General features: G+C 49.8%; 1 protein-coding gene across 2 annotated transcripts in view; it reads left to right on the top strand.

Moving 5' to 3' along the window:
* The first annotated feature begins 3,369 nt into the window (after positions 1-3,369).
* Positions 3,370-21,255, top strand: part of NEMP2 (nuclear envelope integral membrane protein 2) — a 29,371-nt gene continuing 11,485 nt past the window's right edge. Inside the window, exons 1-8 of one of the 2 annotated variants that reach the window (XM_088466943.1) lie at positions 3,370-3,595; positions 6,780-6,889; positions 8,096-8,318; positions 15,122-15,188; positions 15,278-15,371; positions 17,781-17,895; positions 18,905-19,130; positions 20,506-20,670. In XM_088466943.1, the coding sequence (XP_088323069.1) occupies positions 3,496-3,595; positions 6,780-6,889; positions 8,096-8,318; positions 15,122-15,188; positions 15,278-15,371; positions 17,781-17,895; positions 18,905-19,130; positions 20,506-20,670 (1,100 nt within the window). In that variant the 5' untranslated portion in view covers positions 3,370-3,495. Of the gene's footprint in view, positions 3,659-6,779; positions 6,890-8,095; positions 8,319-15,121; positions 15,189-15,277; positions 15,372-17,780; positions 17,896-18,904; positions 19,131-20,505; positions 20,671-21,255 lie in introns of both variants that reach the window. The other variant, XM_088466942.1, reaches the window with a different exon arrangement.

Here is a 21,255-nt window from a genome sequence, read left to right as displayed (position 1 = left end):
CCCCAGATACCTACCAGCATCCCCGGATCAGTACCGGCGTTCTGGTCCGGCGGAGTGTAGGAGCGACAGCATGGACGTCAGTACTGACTGTCCATGCTGTACAGCTCATTTGTGCAACCACAGTTGCTTGTAGAAAACTTCAGGGGCCATTATAGCCCCACTCTGTGTGCAAGTGATCCGACTCCTTGCCAGACACCAACAAAACCCAGATGCCTTGGCTCGGGAGCGGGGTATAGGAGAGGGACCCCAGTGCATCCTGGGAGGATGAAAATTTAACTCTGTGGTGTCCGATGCCTGACGTCATCACCTGTTTCCTGTGGATACCCTATGGACCCTGATGTAGAAATACTAAATTCACATACCTGACAATGTCTCCAACTTGCAGATCACAGCCGCAGAGCGATAAAACATTTACCTACACAGCATGTCTACTGTTCACCCCATCACGGCAGGATCAAGGAACAGAGCATATCTGCAGAGTAGAACATCCCAGCAGGGAGCAGCCAATGGAGAAATGTGCAGGACCACTACAAGTACAGGTAAAACCCAAACTCCAGAAGTAACGAGAACTGCACATCAGTGACTCAGGAGAGCTGGTGGGATCTTTAAGCCTCTTGAATTTTTACCCTAAAGACACAAAGATCACTTGGAGCTGTGGGCCTGATTCAGACCTGCTCGCTAAGATGCATACTCTCGCTGCTATCGATGGTTTGCATTGTGCGCATGCGCATACCTTAGCAAAAGTTCACAATGCATTCGCTTGCTGCACATAGACAGCCCAGCAGAGTGAGTGACAGGAGAAGCCGTTTGTAGGTGGTAACGGGCTGGCCATTAAAAACGGGGGAGTGGAGGTGCAAACGCAGGCGTGCCTGAGCATCTCAACGGCATTTTTGAGGTGTGCATAATTAAAAGACAGCATCATAGTAAATGTCACCTGGCTTGTTTATACACTGAAGTGCTCGCAGTGCTTGCGGTAGGGTATAGTCAACCTCAAGTGCTGCCATAGCATCCGATGTACCGATGGTTGCATACACTTCCGGGACATGACGTGCACAAGTGGGCGTCTTATAACAGGCTGGTGGATGTCTGCATACACTATGTAATTACTCTCTAAGAAATACTGGGCGTGCTAATGCATTGCTGTGTGGTAGCACTGCCTACGCAATTTACATACACATCGTGCGAGCGACCGCATCTAGCGAGCGGCTCTGAATCAGGCCCTGTGTCACATAAAGAAGATGCAATCACAGGAAACAGTGAGAATCCAGATGGAACCTTTACTATTACCACCAAGTGTAACATTCCTGTGCAGCTCCCGATAACCCCAGCCAGAGTGACCTGGCAACATGGAACCATGGAAGCACCAGAACACAGCCGCACAACAGCGGAGGAAATCACGTTCTAAGGCAGACTTCCTCCATTCCACATTTATGCTCTTATCCTACAATGCTGCTCTTTCCTTCTCTAAACAGTAGTATATCAATAATCTAATCTCCTCCTAGACCCCAAACACCCGGCATCTCTTTGCCACTGTCAACTCCTTCCTTTGTCCACCTCCTCCTCGCCTTGACTTTGCCACCTAATTTACATCTAAAACTGTCTCCATACGTCAGGACATCGCATCCCACCAGACCGTCAGAACTCCATCCCTTCCATTACCAGACCACCCCTCTCCATCCATCTACAGGCCGGTACACACTAGACCAACCTCATTAGTGATGGGACCCGGCGGAGTTCCGGCAACGGCAAGTGCATACACACTTGCCAATGCCGGCAGTGACGAAACAACAGCCAAATGCAGCATGGCCCCCGCTGATGATATCGTTGATATCGACCGTCAGACCTGCATGTAGGTCCAACAGGCGATGTTGCTGACGACGTGCAGGAAGACGCATTGCCAGCGACATAGCCGGTACACATCCGGGTCTATTTATCAGATGGCGGACAATATGCCGTCCGCCGTCTAGTGTGTATGCGGCATTACCAACCCTGACATCTTTCTCCCCTGTATCTAGAGAGGAAGTCATGGCCCTCCCCCCTTACACCTCCCTCCTTGATCCTATCCTCACCCTCCTCCGCTAGCTCTCTCCTAACCGTTCCCATCATGCCCACTGCCTCAATCTCTCCCACTCATCAGGCACTGGCCCTTTGCTTTCAAGCATGCCCTTGTCTTGCCCATTCTCACCAGCCCGCCCCCTTCATTCCACAAATGCGCGTCGCCTCTTCTGCAAACTGATTACTTCCTCCCACTCTCGTCTCCAAGATTTCGCCCATGCTGCTCCCAACTTCTGGAACTCTCATCCCTCTCCGACCCACTCCTTCATGAGTCTCCCAGCTCTCACCCTAACCTGCTGCTCCATGCTCCTTCCTCCCTGTCTACCCCATCTGTGTCACGCCTGCCCCTCCCCTTTACAATGTAAGCGCTCACGAGGAGGGCCCTCTGCCCTTCATGTGTGTCTCCTTTCCCTTACTTACTGTATACCATCATTTACTCCTAACTGCGCGCTGACACTTATTTAAGTGTTATAATCGCTAATGCAGCAATGTATGTAAACCTTCTCCTTGTCCTGCGCACGGCACTCCCTATAGGGTAAGATCAGGGCCGGCTATAGGGGTGTTCGACCAGTGCGGTAGAACAGGGGCGCCACCCATAGAGGGTGCACCCCTCCCCAACATCCCGATTTCAGCCGTGGGCCGAAGTGGTCCGCGGGTGGTGAAATCGGGAGGTTGGGGACCCCCACCGCCACAGCTGAGCAGCGGTGCCGGACCCCCGGAGTGTGAATGTATGCAGCGCGCATGCACGCGGCATCCATTCACAGGCGGGAGAGGGCTGGGGGAAGCTTTACCCCCAGCCTAACGTTACTTGGAGGCGTGCCATGCAGGCACGCCTCCAAATAACGTCATGTAGGGGGCGTGGCCTATGGGAATGAGGCCACGCCCCCCATTTTGGTCGCACGCGCAGTAGCAGGGCGCAGCGTACCGGGCCGGCACAGGATGCTCAGACCCCTGGAGCTGGCCCTGGGTAGAATGCCCCTTAAGCCGGCACATGGGAAATCCACCACTGTGCATATATATATATATATATATAAAAATGCATAGAAATATATATGTCTTATATAAACAAAATATGTATATGTGTGTGTCACCCCTCCCCCCCGTTGGCCCCCGTGTGTGCAGTGATTAGTGGTGACCCACAGAGCTGACAGTCTCCTTTCAGTCCAGCAGCAGCAGTGACAGCTGTCACAGAGACACACCTAGGCGCAGTACCAGCTGCAGTGAGGTAGGGGGCGCTGCAGGGAGCCGAGCTGTTCCCCGCTGTTACCGTTTTCTATCACAGTGCAACCTCCCACCAGCAGCGCTCCAGCCGCAGGCGAAACCAATCAATGTGCAGACTGCTCGTCCGGCGCTGGCTCGGCTGAGCGGGTCTGGGCCAGCAGGGAAGGCGCGAGCTGGCCCGGGTCTCAGTCACAGCAGCACAGAGCACAGCAGCAGGAGATGGGGGCAGCAGCAGCAGTCGCAGCCCTGGCTACACTAGTGCACAGCTCCTGCGTGCTGGGGGCTGCTGCTGCGATGGGTGGCGGGCAGGAGCTGCAGGGTGAGCTGGGTGTAATGCTTTCTGGGTGTCCTGTGAGTCCCTGGAGCCCGGGGAAGGAGGGGGGTGAGTCCTGCATGCAGCAATGCTGCTGCCATACCTCCATTGCTGCAGTACTCATCACTGCCCCATGTCATGTATTCCTTATGTTAGATATATATTATATTAAAATCGGTGAGAGCGATTTGCGCGTCTGCGGAGATCCCTAAAACCTACGGTGCCTGCGTTACGCTGCGATTGCTGCGCACGGTCGCTGGAATGGCTGGATAAAGCGATGGGCGGTTAGTGGGAGGTGGTCTGTATTATGGGCGCTTCATCGGAGTGTCGCGGGTGCGTTGGTGACAGTGGTTTGCGTACACAGACGCTCCCGTAGAGAGCCGCACTCGGATGGAGACGCTGCCGTAGCGCTGCAGCAAGTTTGGATGGTGCAGCTGATGGCATCTGTCAGGCGGTATCTCGGCAGCGTACGGTCGCTGACCGCGGGCGTCCCAGTCCTTTGACAATTCGAATGAACAGACGGACGCCAGTTAAGGGCTTTGTAGCTGCGTTTGTGTAAGGACGCAGACAAATGACCGCTAATAGACGCAGATGCGTCTCCGTCCGCCTTTGAATTAGTGTCGCAGGCACTGATAGGAACCTGTCACTGCAATCGCTGATGGGATCACTTTACTTCTGGGTTCAGAGTAGGCGTTCTGAGCATGCGCAGATGTTCGCCCCCCGCATGTGCATGCGGATACCTCCCCTGGAAACTGCTACGATACCTCCCCTGGAAACTGCTATCCATTATAGGTGGATAATCGCAAAAAAGACATTAATTTCCGGAGCTTGGCACTGATAGCGAACGCCACGTTCGCTATCAGTGCCAAGCTCCGGAAATTAATGTCTTTTTTGCGATTATCCACCTATAATGGATTTACCACAAAATATACCCCTAAAAGTGGTCCTGAAGCTCATATCCAAGTCCCAAGGTCTAAACCCATCAGGGATATCATCCAATCATAGGGCCTGATTCAGAGCTAATCGCTATTAGCGCTCGCTCGTTCAGAAAAAGGGGGTGGCTATTCAAATGAACCGTTCGCTCCTTGCGGTCTGTTGCCGCCTCCATGTCTGAACGAGCGAACAAAACATGCGGTCGTTTATTGGAAAAATACGCCCCCTGGCCGCTCGCATCATACGTCATGTCCGCTATTTATTAGATTAATCTAGTACATCGAACAGCGTATGAACTGCTCGCTAGTCTTGTGGTTGGTTTTTCCTACCGCAATATTGCGAGCAGTTTTGGCTAAAAGACAACCAAGTGACGTGGTCAATGACGCTGCTGTATTAATTATGCACACCCTTAAAACGCCTGTTTTGACCTTTAAGCACGCCTGCGTTCTGAACTCCACTCCCCCGTTTTCAAGCACCTTCCCCTGTTACCACCCATATACGCCTCATTCTGTCACTCAAAATAGCAGGCATTCGCTATATAGCGAACAATTTTCCGCCGCACTGACTGGTTCGCGCATGCGTATTAAAAACCGTACGCATGCGCAGTTGTGCAAACATCGCTCGGAACGAGCGGCTCTGAATCAGGCCCATAGCTTATATTACTTAAAAGACTGGAGATGCATTAAGCTGAATGGTGGAGAATTCCTGCAAAGTTGCAATGATAATCTCCTGTATATCTGAGACCTATAACAATGATTTGCTGTTATACAAAAGCTGCATTGTATCATTAGCTGAGCATTTGTGATGGGCATCGGAAGCCTGGCATCGAATGGTTGCCGGGTTTCCGACATGAAATCATGCGATGCGATCACAACTAGGCATCGCATCACAACCATTAAATAGTATAACCATTGCGATGGTTATACTAGCGTACGAAAAGGGGGTGGGTTCTATGTGAAAGGGCAGAACCTTGCAGCACCCTCGTCTTCATCATTGTGGGGGCGTTCCCAGCACTCTCTGATCCTATGCTGCTTTGCTACGCTATGCAGAGCAGCGGAGTGTGCTCCCCCCCCCACAGCCAGACATTGGATGGGTAATGGAAAACTGCATCCGATGGCTAGCAACCATCGAATTGCCAGATTTCGATGGAAAAAGTACTACTATCGGATTGGAAACATCAATGATTGCTATCCATTGGTTTCGATGTCCATCCCTGCTGATGCTTTGGTTGTGTTTACAATTAATACAACAGAGATCCTCCTTTCCTGTGGACACTGGGCCTGATTCAGTCCTGGTCGCAAGCGCCGAGCGCTCGCAACCGGGTCGATGGTGGCCCAGAGCGCATGCGCACGATGGAGCCGGCTCCGTCGTGCGCATGCGCGAGACCCGGATAGCGACGGGCAATCCGTCGCTCCGGGTCTCGCACCAAAGGGGGCGTGCTGTTGATGTTGAGTGACGTCTCGTCCCCTTTGGTGGGCGGGCCGGGGGGGGGGTGGCTGCCCAAACGGAGGCGTTCCATGAGAACGCCTACCGTTTGGGGGCGGCCACACTGACATCACAAGTCATGTCAGTGGAGAGCCGAAATCTCTCTGGGGCCACAAGGGTCTTGACCATCGCAACCATCATCATGGCCGCTTGCTGTGGGTGGTCACCCACAGCTGTGCGAGCGGCCAGGAGGCCGTTCTTTAAAAAAAAAAAAAAAGCCCGGCCCTGATACAGAACGACCGGGTCTGAATCAGGGCCACTGTGAGAGACTTAGCCTTTGAGGTGATGTTTTTTGTATGTAGGATCTGGCCCATCTTCATACACACTGCAAATTTCTGAAGGATGCCATTTCTGACTGGACCGACAGCCTGTGCAGCCCGCCCTATGTTGGTGACGGATCCGACGGGTTACCGACTGACTGTCGAGCCCTGGTGCAGCATACACAGTCACACTGAACAGTTCTCAGGCCAACGACCCAATATCTGACAGGCCAGCCCGAAAATTAGTGTGTACCCAGCATTAGGGGGAGATTTATCAATTCTTGGAGAGGGATAAATTGGGAGTAGTTGCCCATGCCAACCAATCAGCTTCTGTCATTTTACAGGCTGCGCTAGATATGTGTATATTTACAACCACCCCCCACCGCCTTCCCTTTCAAACTTACCCCATCCTCAGCGGTCAGTCCTCCGCTTCTAGGTGTGTTTATAAATTTATATATATGTTTAATCTGTGGAACATGTTTTTTATCAATACATTTCTCTTATCTTTGTAGATATTAGATGTACTTCTTTAAATCAAGGACCTGCGCGTAATCAAACCTATGATCGTTGCTTCTGTTATAGGCCAGAATGGAGTCCGGATCTGGTGTGGTCGGCTATTCGGGTAATGTACCTAACTTTGGCCTCGGGGAAATAGATCAGTTTCGCAGTCTCATTGATGATTACATTTTGATACTAGGTTGCACATTTTGCTTTGGAGCATCACAATGTTATGTACCGTACAGCTGGGTACACACCTGATGAAGCGGCTGACCTGATCGATATGTCTGGCCCGACATCACAACTGGTCGGGCATTTAAACTTGCCTGCCCAGTTGTGATTGTCTGTGTCGGCAGTTTCTGCAGCCACTGTATGGGCAGTCGGTTTGGTTGCCCTCACACACAGCCAGACATCGGCTGGGCCACTGGGCCGACCTGATGTGTCTGTAAGTGATGTCGTTCACAGACACATCTGCCGATCCACAACCGATATATTGTTCGTCGTTCTACCGAATGATATATCTAGTAGTGTGTACCCAGCAATCGATGAGGGTGTTCTACTTTTTAATTGTTAGTTGTACTGTTTGCTAAAAAAACACATTATGGGGCTGATGCAAGGAACACCGCGCCAGTTTGTGTAGCGCACTCTTCTAGTGTTCACTAGGTCAGGGCGCCGGACCTAGAGAAAGGGCACTTCTGCACACGCCGAGCGATCAAAAAGGGCGTGGCCAAGGAAAAGGGGACGTGTCTTTTTGACACGTCCCCTTTTTGTCATTCTTGGGGGCATGCTTGGCACTTAGACATGCCGGGCAGCCCCCAAGTGCTGCGGTCACTGTAAATGGATGCACCGCCGTTTTTCCCACCTGTGGGACACTGTGTCCCGCGGGAGGGGACAGAACCCGCAGGCTGTTTCAGCGGGGTGTTGAGCCGGAGGGCAGGATGCTTTCTGCCCTTTAGAAATAGGGCAGGGTCGGGCGCCCCGCTAAATCAGCCTAGCGGGAACGTTACTTTTCATCGCATGTAAAATGTTTTATTCCTAGGAATCGTCATGTCAGAAACTGGACAAGTGTAATTGAGTTTCTTTATTACCATTAAAGGGGGAGGATTAAATTCTCTGCGATGGACGCAATTTGCTGTTCTGGGACAGAAAATCACACCCATCAATTTCCCAAGCTTTGCCTTGCATCCCATAGAGGTGCGCTGAAAATTTGCAGTGCAGGGGTTACCGTAATGGGCTGAAACATGCACAGTCCAGCGTTGCGGCAATGAAAACTTAATCCGTAATACAGATGAAGTAATTTCATTAAAGTTCTTAACAATATTTGTTTTAGATTCAAGTGCAGAGCTCGGAAGCCGTAACGGTGTCTCTCAAGCTGGACTGCGCGGAGCCTGAGAACGTCCTGGATTATCTGTTCTGCTGCCTGCGTGACCTATGGAAACCGGCAAATTCCACAGTAACGCTCATCGATGTCAATAGACTGTACAGAGACTTCTGCTTCAGTGTAAAAGTTATTACTGCGAGAACAGAGTACGAAGTGACGTGCAAAAAGATTTGTGAGTACTGCGGTAATCTTCAAAAGCAGCCATTATACAGTATATGTGTAATACAGTGTATATAATGTTTGATATATACTTTCCCCTATTTTCTTCTTCCATAGGGATCCAAAGAGATGCCATGGGGGGGGGGGGGTTGTGGTTGGAGAGATCCGGGCACCAAACAGTCAAAGCTTTAGCTCCCAGGATGCACTGGTCCTACCCCACATATACCCAGCTCCCAGCCACAGGCAGACAGTTTTACGTTTGGTGCCAGCAGGACCAGTCGCACCTTTAGACAGGGGGACTTCTTCGGCAGCCCCAAGCTTTATTTTTGAGTTTGTTTATTTTATTTTTTTTTACATCAGAGCAAGCAGCGCTAGACGTCCTAACGGTCGCCTGTGCTGCTGCTCTGATTACCTCCACCGGCGCCACATCATTGGTGAGTGGTTACGGTGGATGCCAGCGGGGTTTTGCTAGCTACTCCACTGGGGACCCAGGGCTGCAGCCAGACAAACGGAAAGGACAGGTAAGGCGATTCCCCACTTGCGGGGAATCATGTTTTGTGCAGTCCAAGACCTGCCGGTGGGCGCTGCAGTGGGGCGACTGGTTCGTCCTCTCCCCCACTAGACGACCGGAGCAGTTAAAAGCTGGCGTTGGGGACCATGTAGAGGTCAGCGGCATCCGGCGGTTGTTGCAGCAGCGGGGGGGGTAGGCTCTTCCCAACCCAGAGCGCGATCCTCACAAGAGGTTTCCCGCCTCTGAGCTGCTCCTCCTCCTCACCCGCCTCCTATAGGAGACGCTCATTAGCCATTAATCAGGGATTTTCTGAAGCTACAGGTCTCAGGAGATTCGGGTCCAGTCTCTCTGTATACCTCTCCCTGGGGCCAGGTTATACAGTGCACAAATCCTACCAGCCCTTTGAGACTTGAGTAGTTTGATTCAGTGCTCATTATAAGTATATTTATATGCATTGTATGTGACTTGTGCTAGCTCTGCTGTTGTGATATACTGTCGGTTATATCTATCCCTGCTGCTCGTTAAACCCTCAACTACCAGGTGTGTAGGCGTTCATTATTACTTCACATTTACTTGTTTTTGTGAAGGGTGTCACACTGCATTACTAGCCATACACTGATTGTGTGCTGCGACTGGTTATTACTATGTCTTCTAAGGGTGCACAGGAGCCTGAGGCCCCTGTGCTGGTTACTTGCAGATCCTGTTCGGCGGGCTTGTCCCCTCAGGATTTTGTGCACAATGGTATGTGTGCTATTTGTTATGTACCAACTCTCCAGTCCACTGTACCAGCCCCTGCCCAGGAGCCACCTTGGGTGTCCTCCTTATCACAGGTAATGTCGCAACTCGTGGACCTCTTATCAGCTCCCATGCTGCCTCCCACAGTGGGGTACCCACAGCTATTACAGCCTACTACGTCGGTACCCCCTATGCATCCTCCATGGATGGATGTTTATGCCCACTCAGTTCAGAATATGGCTCAAACGTGTGCCGCCTATCAGTAAATGTTACAGGCGGACAGACCGTTGGCCACCAAAGCACATAGGCGGACCGTGCCATCCTCTGTCCACCCAGCTTTCGGATTCTGACGCATCATCTGAGGAGGCAAATGATGCACCAGGTTCTCTCTCCGGGTCGCACTCGGGCAAGGAGTATTGTCAATCAACAGTGGATGTCCCTTCTTTAGTGAAGGCGGTTAAATTGATCCTGAATATAGAGGATGATGAACCGGCCCCTAAGCCCCCGATGTTTAAACATCAAAAGGTGGTTAAGGCTGAATTCCCTCAATCAGAACAGCTCACTGAGACCATGGGGGAAGCTTGGGGTACTCCTGGAAAACTTCCATGTCCCAAAGAGATTGGCTTCTTTTAACCCTCTCCCTACAGGTGAGTGTACTAAGTGGGAAGTCCCTCCTACTGTTGGCTCGCATGTGGTGCGCTTAGTCAGAAGCTCCATGCTGCCTTTATAATCTACGTCCTCCCTTATGGATGCTACGGATAGAAAACTGGAAATTTGTCTCAAGTCGGTCTACTCGCTTTTTTGGCACTATCACTAGGCCGGCTATGGCCGCGGCCTGGGTCGCTAAGGCTATCGAAGGATGGACGGAGGCACTGGAAGAGAGCCTGCCATCATACACTACGACGGAACAACTGGCATACATCTCCCATATCCGGGAAGCGGCCTCTTGTTTGGGAGAAGCTGCGTTGGATACTGGACTCCTTGCCTCTAAGGCATCTGCGACTTCGGTAGTTGCCCACCGGGTCCTTTGGCCACGGTCCTGGAAGGCGGACACGGGATCCAAGAGGGCACTCGAATCCTTACCCTTCTCTGTAGACAGGCTGTTCAGCGCAGAGTTAGACAATACCGTGGCAGCCTCAAAATCTGCCTTTCCGCCATCAGCAGCTGCCTCTAAACCCAGGCCGTCCTCTTCTCGGTCCTTTTGTCCCCAGGGTAAGGCAAGAGGATGGTCCTTTCCCAGGCAGTCTAGTTCTCTCAAGACTGCCAAGCCGCGATCCAAGCATTCTTGGTCGGCCAGACGTCCAGCTTCCAAGTCTGACGACAAACCCTCCAGACTGGTGGGACGGGCCTCCTCCTGGGGGATCCCAGGGTGGGAGGCCGTCGTCTTCAATTTTTAGCGTCCGAGAATTGTTCTCTCAGGGGTATGCCCTCGCCTTCCTGAGGTGTCCTCACCAGCTATTTTTTTGTACTGGCCATCCAGGAAGCCATTCACTCCCTACTACGTTCAGGTGTGATGATACCGGTTCCTTTGGTTCAGCAAGGAACTGGTTTTTATTCCACTCTTAATTCAAAAGCCGAATGAGTATCATCGGCCTATTCTGAATCTCAAATCACTCAACAAATTTATCCGAGTGCCCAAGTTCCGCATGGAAACTCTACGATCAATTGTCCTGGCATTGAAGCCTGGGGATTTCATGGTTTCTCAGTACATTCAGGATGCATACCTGCATGTGCCTATTACTCCAACCCACCAATGGTTCCTATGGTTTGCTGTTCTGCAGCAACATCACCAGATTTGAGCGCTGCCCTTTGGTCTGTCAACAGCCCCTCGGATCTTTTTATAAGTAATGGCAGTTACAGCGGCCTATCTCAGGTGCCAGGCTGTCAGAATCCTGCCCTAACTGGTCGACCTCTTAATCTTGGCACATTCACCGGTTATGTTACAGCGCCATCTCCAGCTGACCATGGACTGTCTGCAAACACACGGCTGGCTCATCAACTGGAAAAAGTCCTCCCTATCTCCGACACAGCGGATGGTACATCTGGGAGCACTCCTGGATTCCCTAATACAAAAGGATCTTTCTGCCAGCTGACAAAATGTTGTCACTACACTTGTGTGTGCGCAACTTGTTTCACAATCTGAGGGTATCAATTCACTCAGCAATGCAGGTCCTGGGGTCCATGGTATCCACTTTCGATATGGTGGAATACGCCCAGTTCCACTCCATGCCCCTTTAACAACTGATTCTCTCCCGGTGGAACGGACAGTATCATCTGATCCGGTCCCAGACTATCCTCCTCTCTCCGGAGGTTCGGCTTTCCCTCTCATGGTGGCTACAGATGTCCTATCTGGACAAGGGTCGTCCCTTCTGAATTCCAAATTGGGAACTTCTCACTACATATGCCAGCCTTCGTGGATGGGACGCGGTAACCGGTCATCATACATTTCAGGGACAGTGGACAACTCAGGAAAGTTGCTTGCCTATAAAATTCTGGAGCTACGAGCAGTGTACAGAGCACTCACTCGGATGCAAGACCTTTTCCGGGGCAGTCCGAGTCCAGTCCGACAACGTGACTGCGGTAGCCTACCTCACCCGTCAGGGAGGCACACTAAGTCGGTCAGCCATGCGGGAAGTGGCAAACATCCTGGTCTGGGCCGAATGTCTTCTCCCGGCAATCACGGCAGTGTTCATTCCCGGAGTCCTCAATTGGGAAACGGACTTCCTAAGCCGTCAGGACATACACGCCGGAGAGTGAGCTCTCCACCCGGATGTCCTTCAACTCCTGGTGGACAAATGGGCCTGCTATACGTAGACCTCATCACCTCAGATCACAAGGTTCAGGACCAGAGACCCCTCAGCCGCCTTCGTGGATGCTCTGGCAATGAGGTGGGACTTCTGTCTTGCATACTTCTTTCCTCCGTTCTCCCTCCTCCCGAGGGTTCTCAAAGTTCAAGCAAGAGGGCGGCACGGTGATACTAGTAGCCCCAGCCTCGCCCAGGCAACATTGGTTCAGTGACCTACAGAGTCTCTCCATAGACACTTCTTTTCCACTTCCTCTGTGGCAGGATCTACGAGCACAGGGTCCTTGCCTGCACCCGGACCTACCTCGTCTGTCTTTAACGGCGTGGCTCTTGTGTCATCCCTCTTAAGAGGCAAGGGTTTCTCTAGCTCTGTGGTCCAGACGATGCTCAGGGCACGTAAGCCTTCCTCAGCCTGCATCTATCACAGAGTTTGGCACTTACTTTCAATGGTGCTCCCCCAGAGGCCATGACCCTACAGTGTTTAGGGGGTCTCGGGTGCTTCCCTTACTCCAGGCGGGGTTAGAACTCGGCCTCCGCCCAGCCTCCCTTAGAGTTCAGGTTTCTGCACTATCAGTCTGGTTCCAGCGAAGGATTGCTCCCCTGCCTGATGTTAAAACATTCTTGCAGGGTGTTCTCTGTATTCAACCACCTTTTGTCCCTCAGGTGGCTCCGTGGGATTTGTCCTTGGTTCTCCGGGCTCTACAGGCTCCTCCGTTTGAACCTCTGGACTCAGTAGACCTCAAGTGGCTGACAGTGAAGACGCTTTTTCTCCTCGCTATCTCCTCAGCCCGCAGGGTATCTGATTTGGCAGCGCTCTCCTGTTGCTCCCCCTTCTTGATCTTTCATCCAGACAGAGCTGTGATCCGTACTCTGGCTGGTTACCTCCCTAAAGTGGTATCCCAGTTCCATTTGAATGAAGAGATTGTGGTTCCGGCCTTTCAGTCATCGGATCTCTCTGCGTGAGAAGCCTCTCTGGATGTGGTTCGTGCTCTTCGCATCTACTTGGATCATACTAATTCAGTTAGGAAATCAGATTCTCTCTTTGTGTTGTACGGCTTTCACAAGCGAGGCTGGCCAGCTAACAAACAAACTCTGGCTCCTTGGCTCCGCATGACAATCTCTCAGGCCTACACACAAGCTGATCTTCCTGTACCAAACAGGGTTACCGCACATTCTACTCGGTTTGTTGGACCCTCGTGGGTGGTTCCACATGGCGCCTCTGCTGAACAATTGTGCAAGGCGGCCACGTGGTCTTCTGTCCACACCTTTCTCAGGTTCTACGCCTTTGATACCTTTTGTCTCTCAGGATGCTTCCTTTGAGCTCCGGATTCTCCTCTCTGCTCAGGGGTGTCCCCACCTGTAGGGGAAACTGCTTTGGGACACTCCCATGGTATCCCTGTGGATCTCTGTGGACCCTGAAGAAGAAATTCAGAGTTATGGTAGACTTACTTTTAACTCTATTTAACGCACCTGGCCTAATTTTTCTCCTGATCACTGATTCCTTCATCTTCTGGGAGAGTGTTTCTTGAGTGTACTGTTCTTCCTTCTCCTCTTTCCTGCTCCTGCCATGGGCTTGTTTACAAAACTGTCTGCCTGTGGCTAGGGGTGGGGTATATGTGGAGGAGGACCAGTGCATCCTGGGAGCTAAAGCTTTGACTGTTTGGTACCCGGATCACTCCACACACACACCCCATGGTATCCCTGTGGACCCTATGGACTTTGAAGAAATAGAGTTAACAAATGTAAGTTTTACCATAACTCTTAATATTTCATGTAGATTGTTAGATTGTAAAGTTTGAGCAGACCCGGTGCATACTGCAAGGTCCTGTTTCAGATTAGAACATAAACCCGATGGTTTACATACTAACCTAATTGGGGTCTGTGGCAGAATGGGTCTTGCAATCTCGCGCTCAGATCCCCCAAGCCGCAGCATGATTGACCTGTTATGGCATTTGAGGGTGGAGCGGGGGCGTGCATGGGCCGCATTCCAGTAACTGAGGGCGTGTCGCCCCCCCCCCCCCCCAGTTTTCCAGGAGTGCTGCGGCCAGGGTCTGCGTTGGTGTCCCCAGATTCACTGGCCTCGCAAGCTGGCAGCCTGAGTATGCTGAAGCTTACGCAGCCTGGCCGGTGCTGCCTCCATCACGAGTGATAGTAGCAATGGTGATCCGATGCAGCGTCCACTGATGCAGAAGCTCTCCTTAGCTAATGTGCTGGTAATGAATACTGAATAAATGTAAGTTATACAGAAGTCCATCCAATGAGGGCACTGGGCACAGCTGAATCAGGGCTGCGTTCCGCCACACGATAACCCAGACGCTGCATCTCCTGACTCTCCCATCAGTGTCCGCTCTGGAGGGGAAGTGAACACAACACCGGCAAGTAATGCAGTCACATTATGGAGTACATACAGTATGGGAGGGCTTTGCATGGTAGATTGGATCTGGCACTATCACTTATTTAACTCTGCTCTTTAGTCCATGATAGTAGAGCCTATTAAAGCTAATGGTATTGATGACGATTTGAACGCAAGTCGGTTTTGCAGACGGACTTAGCGCGTTTTCGCAATGCGCATGCCCCGGAGCCAGGGTGTTGTATTTATCAGGCGTTTCCAAAACGGAGACGCAGAATAACTACGACCCACGTACCAATGCTCTTTTATACTTACGTTTTATAAATGAGTGAAATATTATTATACCTGTGTTTTTATTTGTTATTTAAATGGTCATTTGTTTTCTTGTTCTTTTTACCACGTTTCTCCCCTCGCTAGGGTTTAACCCTTCCCTATTCGCCGTAAGTGGTGTCTTGCTGTTCTACTTTGCTGGCAAATTGAGTAGGTATGTACCAACCTGTAATGACACATTACAGAATTCCGCATGAGAGGTTTATGTGTGGTGTTTTTACGTGCTCTCTTTCCCTTGCACAGGAGCTCTGCAGTCTTCTACGCAGCTGGAGTAACGCTGGGAGTGACGGCTTCTCTCTTATTCCTCTTACTAATACTGAGAAGGTTCATTTCGAGGGTGAGTCCGTAGCTTTACGTAAAACAAATACGATGTTCCACCATTACGTTAGGTTGTGTATTAGAATGTTTATGTATAAGGCTACTGCAGATTAAACAATGTAAAATCTGTTTTCAAAGTTGCGCCTAGGGGGTAAATTCACGTTAGTGCCAACGAGTACAATATGTCACTAAGGTGCTGCCCCCCACCCTCCCCGGCCGGAGCCCATGCAAATGAGCCCCACCTAGAGAGTACGGCGTCCCCTGTGTGGGTGCTGACCGGATCCACAATGTACTGTGCGCCACGCGGAAATCCCAATCGTCCCCAGGTAAGTATAAACTAACCTAATTTTACCCCCTAACCCTCCTTTAGGGTGACTAACCCTAACCTCTCCCCCTGTGCCAAACCCTAATCCCCCCTCTAAGTGCCTAGACCTAAACCACCCATCCCCCGCCGCCTAAACCAAAGTCCCCTGGGGGTGCCTAACCCTCCCTCCCCCTAGCCTAACCCTAACCTCCCGGGGGGGTGCCTAATCCTAAGTCCCCCCCGAGAGCCCTAAACCTAACCCTCCGCGCCCTTCCCCCCTGCGCGCGGCTGTCCGCACTTGGCATCCCTTCGATCGGAATGCTGGGCGCCGGTCTCCAGGCGTCGGTAAAATGATTTAGAAGCCTGTCATTTAACCCTCGCCGGGATTATGTAGTCTAGAAGCCGGCGGTCGGCATTCCGTCCGCCGGCTTCATAAACGTATACCGTTTTATGTTAGCACAACTTCATCCAGCCGATTATACTGTAACCTACCTCCTCATGCACCCTTCTAACGATATATTGCATAATAAATTTCAGTAAATATAAATAAAATGTGTTTTTTTTTTCTCTTACCCACTAATGACCTTATTCCATATATGTAATTCCATCTAATATATAATCTAATAATGTAGATAAAAAAAAACTTAATTATAAACCATTCCTTATACAAAAAGAATAATATATGGATAAATAAAATTAAAACATTACGCAGTGTCTCTTACGTTTCTGTTTAGATGACCCAAAAATAAAACTAAACACCTGTCTTCTACAGAGTAATAGTGTAACCATTCTGTCAGTACAGAATGGCGGTATTGTACCCGGTGGCACAGAGAGGATGCGCGCTCATTATCCGTATTCCGGCCCTGTGGGGATAATGTCTGCCTATCGCTGGTGCTGCCAGGTCTATGTGCAGGATTCCCTCCTCTCCAGTAATCTTCCACCTTCTCTATACCAGCAAACCCGGATCCTTAATGTGTACTTGTTCCTAATGTCCCCGGGAACCCTCAAGGGGCTGATTCAGAGGTAGAGGCAGAATCGCAGGAAACCGCATTGGCGGCCGCCCGTCTGCGACTTCATGCAAATACCGTTACAAATCCCTTCCCTTTGTACATCTGTGCGGCATAATGTGCAGGGGCTGAGACACATCTGCTGCCAGCGTACGTACATGCCGTAATATCGACTGTTGCTTCATACGCCACCATCGGTTGCACCATCGAAAATTGCGCCAGCCCAATGGTAGGTGCAGTTTCGGCATCCGCTTATGGCTTCCTGCGTGAGCGGTCCAACGCCTGTGTGTGCAACCACTCTTATGGTGCGTACACACTGTCAGATGTTCTTGTCGATATAAACGATAACTACAGTATATAATTTATTGTTCGATTGTTTATATCGTTCGGAATATCGCCCCTTTCAACGACCAAACGATGCGGGGGGCACGGATTATCGATATCGACCATCGCCCGTGCATGCAGGTCAACCTGATCGATATCGACCAGGTTAGCCTGTTTACTATAGCGACCCGCAATCATTAAGTCGTTTGGGGGATGCTGGATGTTTGATAATTATCATCCAGCACATGCTCGTCGATCAGACAACGATATCTGAACGACCCGTGTGTGCAGGCCATTACCGATACGCCTGCAACACTCCCATAAGACGGGCACCTCTCTGTCACCTCCCAATACATTGTCACTACACTGCTCCCTGCCTGCGTCTGACATTACACCTGCGACTCTGCACGGACACAATCGTGACGCATACGCAGTAACCTGGTAATCAAGCCCTGGGTTTGGAAACCTATCCTTATATCCGGTATATGTTCATTATATATCCTGGCTCTTACTTTTCTTGTGGCTCGGCCTATGCCAGAACGCCACGAGGATATTCTTAATATGTCTCTATAGCCTGACGTGTGCTCCCTACATACATGTTCCTACCTCCAAGGCACCATTTATGGTCTCTATGCAGCTTATTGATGCTGGAAAGGACGTTTGCATTCGGGTAACCCAATCGCTGGACAAGAACCACATCTAAAATATTTTAGAGCACCTAAATCCGTGCCAGAATCCTAGTAAGCGGTCACCCATTCTCAGAGGACTAACCGGTCCCGTTCTGTAATTGCAGCACAGCACGTTTTGGCTGTTACTGAGCACGTGCGTCTTCCTGACCGCATATTCCGCGCACTTCCTGACGGAAAACATGACATGGATTTGGACTGAGAACAAGCTGTACGTGCTGGGTAAGAGACTCTTTATTGCATGGTGAAATATGTCCTAAAGAAAATTCTAAAGTGTGTGAATAATCTTTTATTTACATAGATTCCAAAATAAGTGCTAAAGGGCCTCCAGCAATTAACCCGAATGGTAACGTGCGACTCGATATTCGTAGTGGAAGCCGACTAAATAGTTTCTTGTCAAATGAACTGAAAGGGGCTGGACTATTTCTGCGACAATTGATGTGATAATCTCATTGGGGAGTTCAGTCTCTTATTAATACTCCTGTTTCCTCTGATCTAAGTAATGCTGGCCATACACTAGCACGACCTTGAACTCCCCGGCAGTCCCGAGCGCATTTTGGACACACGATGTATATACGATCTCACCTTACGATCAATCGTGTGTCTGCTGAAAAACTGATCATCATTCTTCGAAATGTCACTGAAGTGACAGCGGTCGGACGCACGATGCATCGCACGGTGAAAAAACAAGGCACAATCGGCATACGAATACGGCGGATCGTGTGGGCTGCACTTCTGATCATACGATACGTTTTAGGAGCTGCATCGGATCGGATCCTACTTAAAAAAAAAAAAAAAAAATTACACGATTCATTTTACGACGTGTCGAAAATCGGGGCAATCGGCCCGAAATCGTGCTAGTGCATGGCCAGCATAAGTTCTACGTCAGCGATTTAGAGAAGCTGAAGTGATGAGAATAGGTACAACATCCAATGCCAAGCTGATTTTATTATAATTATTTTAATGCTTTGTCCATTGATGTTCAGGGATTATATTTATGTGTTATATATCATTTGACCTCAGCAGAGCCATCTATATGGAGCAAGCCTTCATTTATCAGTGCAAATATTTTAAGAAAGGAGATAATTAGTTTTTCATTTCAAGCCAGTAGAATTATTTTCTATAAAAATCTTTTGTTTTGTTTTTTTTTATAACCTTTAATCTTCGTTATTTTATTTGCAGCCATTTAATACTGATGTAAAAACCGTGTCATTGAATCTGTCACTGGCAGGCTACCTTTTGGCAGCGGGGACGCTCAGCTTTGCGGCTTGCTACGCACACGGTCCCCTGCGCAGTGAATGGAGTCTGACCCTAGCCGCGTGGATACTACAGACCGTGGCCTGCGCACTGATTTACTGTGGCCTTGCTCTCCCTGAGATTGCTCTGGCTGTCATTGCTGCTCTGTTCTCCGTGAAAGTACTGCGCTATCCCGTTAGCGCCGCGTGTTACGTGTACAGGTCAGTGGCGCACTTTTAATGAAACATTATATAGTTGTAAATAACCTTAGGTACATAAAGGAAAAGGTGTAGCTTTATACAGCGACCTATATGGAAAATAAACATTGATCCGCATGTTGGCAGAGGGATGGAGTGTAGGGGCGAGCAGTGAGGGCTCTGGGGTGTTCACATGTATTCTATATGGCTATCTTAATAGTGTAATCTCACTGATGTACTAAGGAATTGGAGAGAGATAAAGTACCAACCAATCAGCTCCTAACTGCCATTTTTCAAACACATCCTGTAAAGTGTCGGGAGCTGATTGGTTGGTACTTTATCTCTCTCCAAGATTTGCTACATCTTACCCCTAAAGTCTGACTCTTCTTCTTAGTAAATGTATACAAATGGCGGAATTGGCACTGTCGGGCATGGACCAATGACTTGACTGCACGTTCCCATTATATCCAATACAGGTTCCCAGTAGGTGCCAGGGTTACTCTTTGTAACATTTCCGTTATGGGCCTGATTTTGAAACTCATGGAATGAAGCAATTTTTGGACTGTTGCGACTAATGGTTGCGTATAAAGATGGTCCAGGAGGCATCGCAACATCTTTAAACGCTCGCAGCGGGCATCCCAGTCCTGGCACAGTCAGAGACACGGCTGTACGCCGGGGGAAGGGCTGATTCTAGCATGTGTCGCAGGGGCGACTACAGCAGAAGTGTCGCAGCAGCAGAGCGCCACTCAGAATCGGACGCTATGTGATTTATCGCGCTGCAAAAAAAAAAAATCCCGGAGAAAGTCAACTAGTAACTTCTCTTATGACTGTACACAAACCATTAACTTTAGTGGAGAAAAATATATATTTCCCTTCAAACCTCACGTTAATTATGCATAGAATGCTTCTCTCTCCACAATGTACACGGCTTCATCATGAAGACATGGCGGGACGGTAAAAATGGTTAATCCGGGGCAGAATAATTTGCTGATTTTTGCTCCCATAGAGCTGCGAGGATTCCTCTCTGTAATTACCCCACATTGTACACTTAATTGAATCTGTCCCAATAGGCGGGGTGAGGGTGCAGTTTTCTGGATATATTTATAAAATCCAGTTTTCTGGTCCTTTTTAGCATCTGTTTTGCAGAGCATTAAAGCACTGCACACTTACCGTACCCTACACTAATGAGCCCCAAACGGCGGCTGTCAGGACTCAGCATGTGGGATCTTATTTTGGCATTTGCCGGTATCCTGCTCAGGAGGCCCCGAGAGTAGAGTATTGGTATTCTACATTACCCTGTAAATGGTCTTCTCATAAATGGCTGTTCTTGCACCATCTGAAGGTGGAAGAGCGAGTACTGTATTTGCCAATGATTTGCTTATTTAATCTGTTCCTCTAGGACAATGAGGCGGAAGAAGCCGGTCTGTACATTTCTTACAGAAGAGGAATACAAGGAGCAGTCTGAGGAGGAGACCACAAAGGCCCTGGGAGAGCTCCGTGACTTCTGTAATGGTCCTCAGTTCAACTCCTGGCTTACAGTGTCCAGACTTTCCTCGCCTAAGAGGTGCGCAGTCTCCGCCGCAAGGTCTCCACGCCATGTCCTTACGTCTGTCGTCTGCTCACAATATTTTCTTTTCTTTACTGTGTTTTTAGGATTTTTTCTATAATTCCCTTTTTCTGAGAGATCTGAAACCAGGAATTAAAAGAGAACTGAATTCTAATGCCGGGTACACACTAAGCGACATGTCGCCCGATCCGGCGGATCTGAGTAACATTTCGGGCACATCAGCCAGTGTGTACTCACGATGTCGCTGGCTCTGCGCACTCCCAGTGTGTAGGTCCGACGGGCAACATTGTTAGCGAGGGCCATGCTTCAAATTCACCACTGCCCCCGCCGGCATCTGCAAGTATGTACGCACTTGCCGACGCCGGAACCGCGCCGGGTCCCGTCACTAGTGTGTACCGGCCATAAGTCCTTACCATGTGAAGCCATTTTGTTTTTACAAACCAATTTAGTTTTAAATTAATGGGGACAGAGGTTGTTGTCACATGAAATATAATAGTCATAGAATTTCGACGACTTAGTGGAATACAGATTTGTCCTCATACACCTCGGGGTATATTTACTAAAGTGCTGATTTTTAGAAGC

This window comes from Taudactylus pleione, unplaced genomic scaffold (assembly GCF_031769625.1).
Source record: "Taudactylus pleione unplaced genomic scaffold, aTauple2 ptg000067l, whole genome shotgun sequence".
Lineage (NCBI taxonomy): Eukaryota > Metazoa > Chordata > Amphibia > Anura > Myobatrachidae > Taudactylus > Taudactylus pleione.
This window is presented reverse-complemented; position numbering and strand designations above follow the sequence as displayed.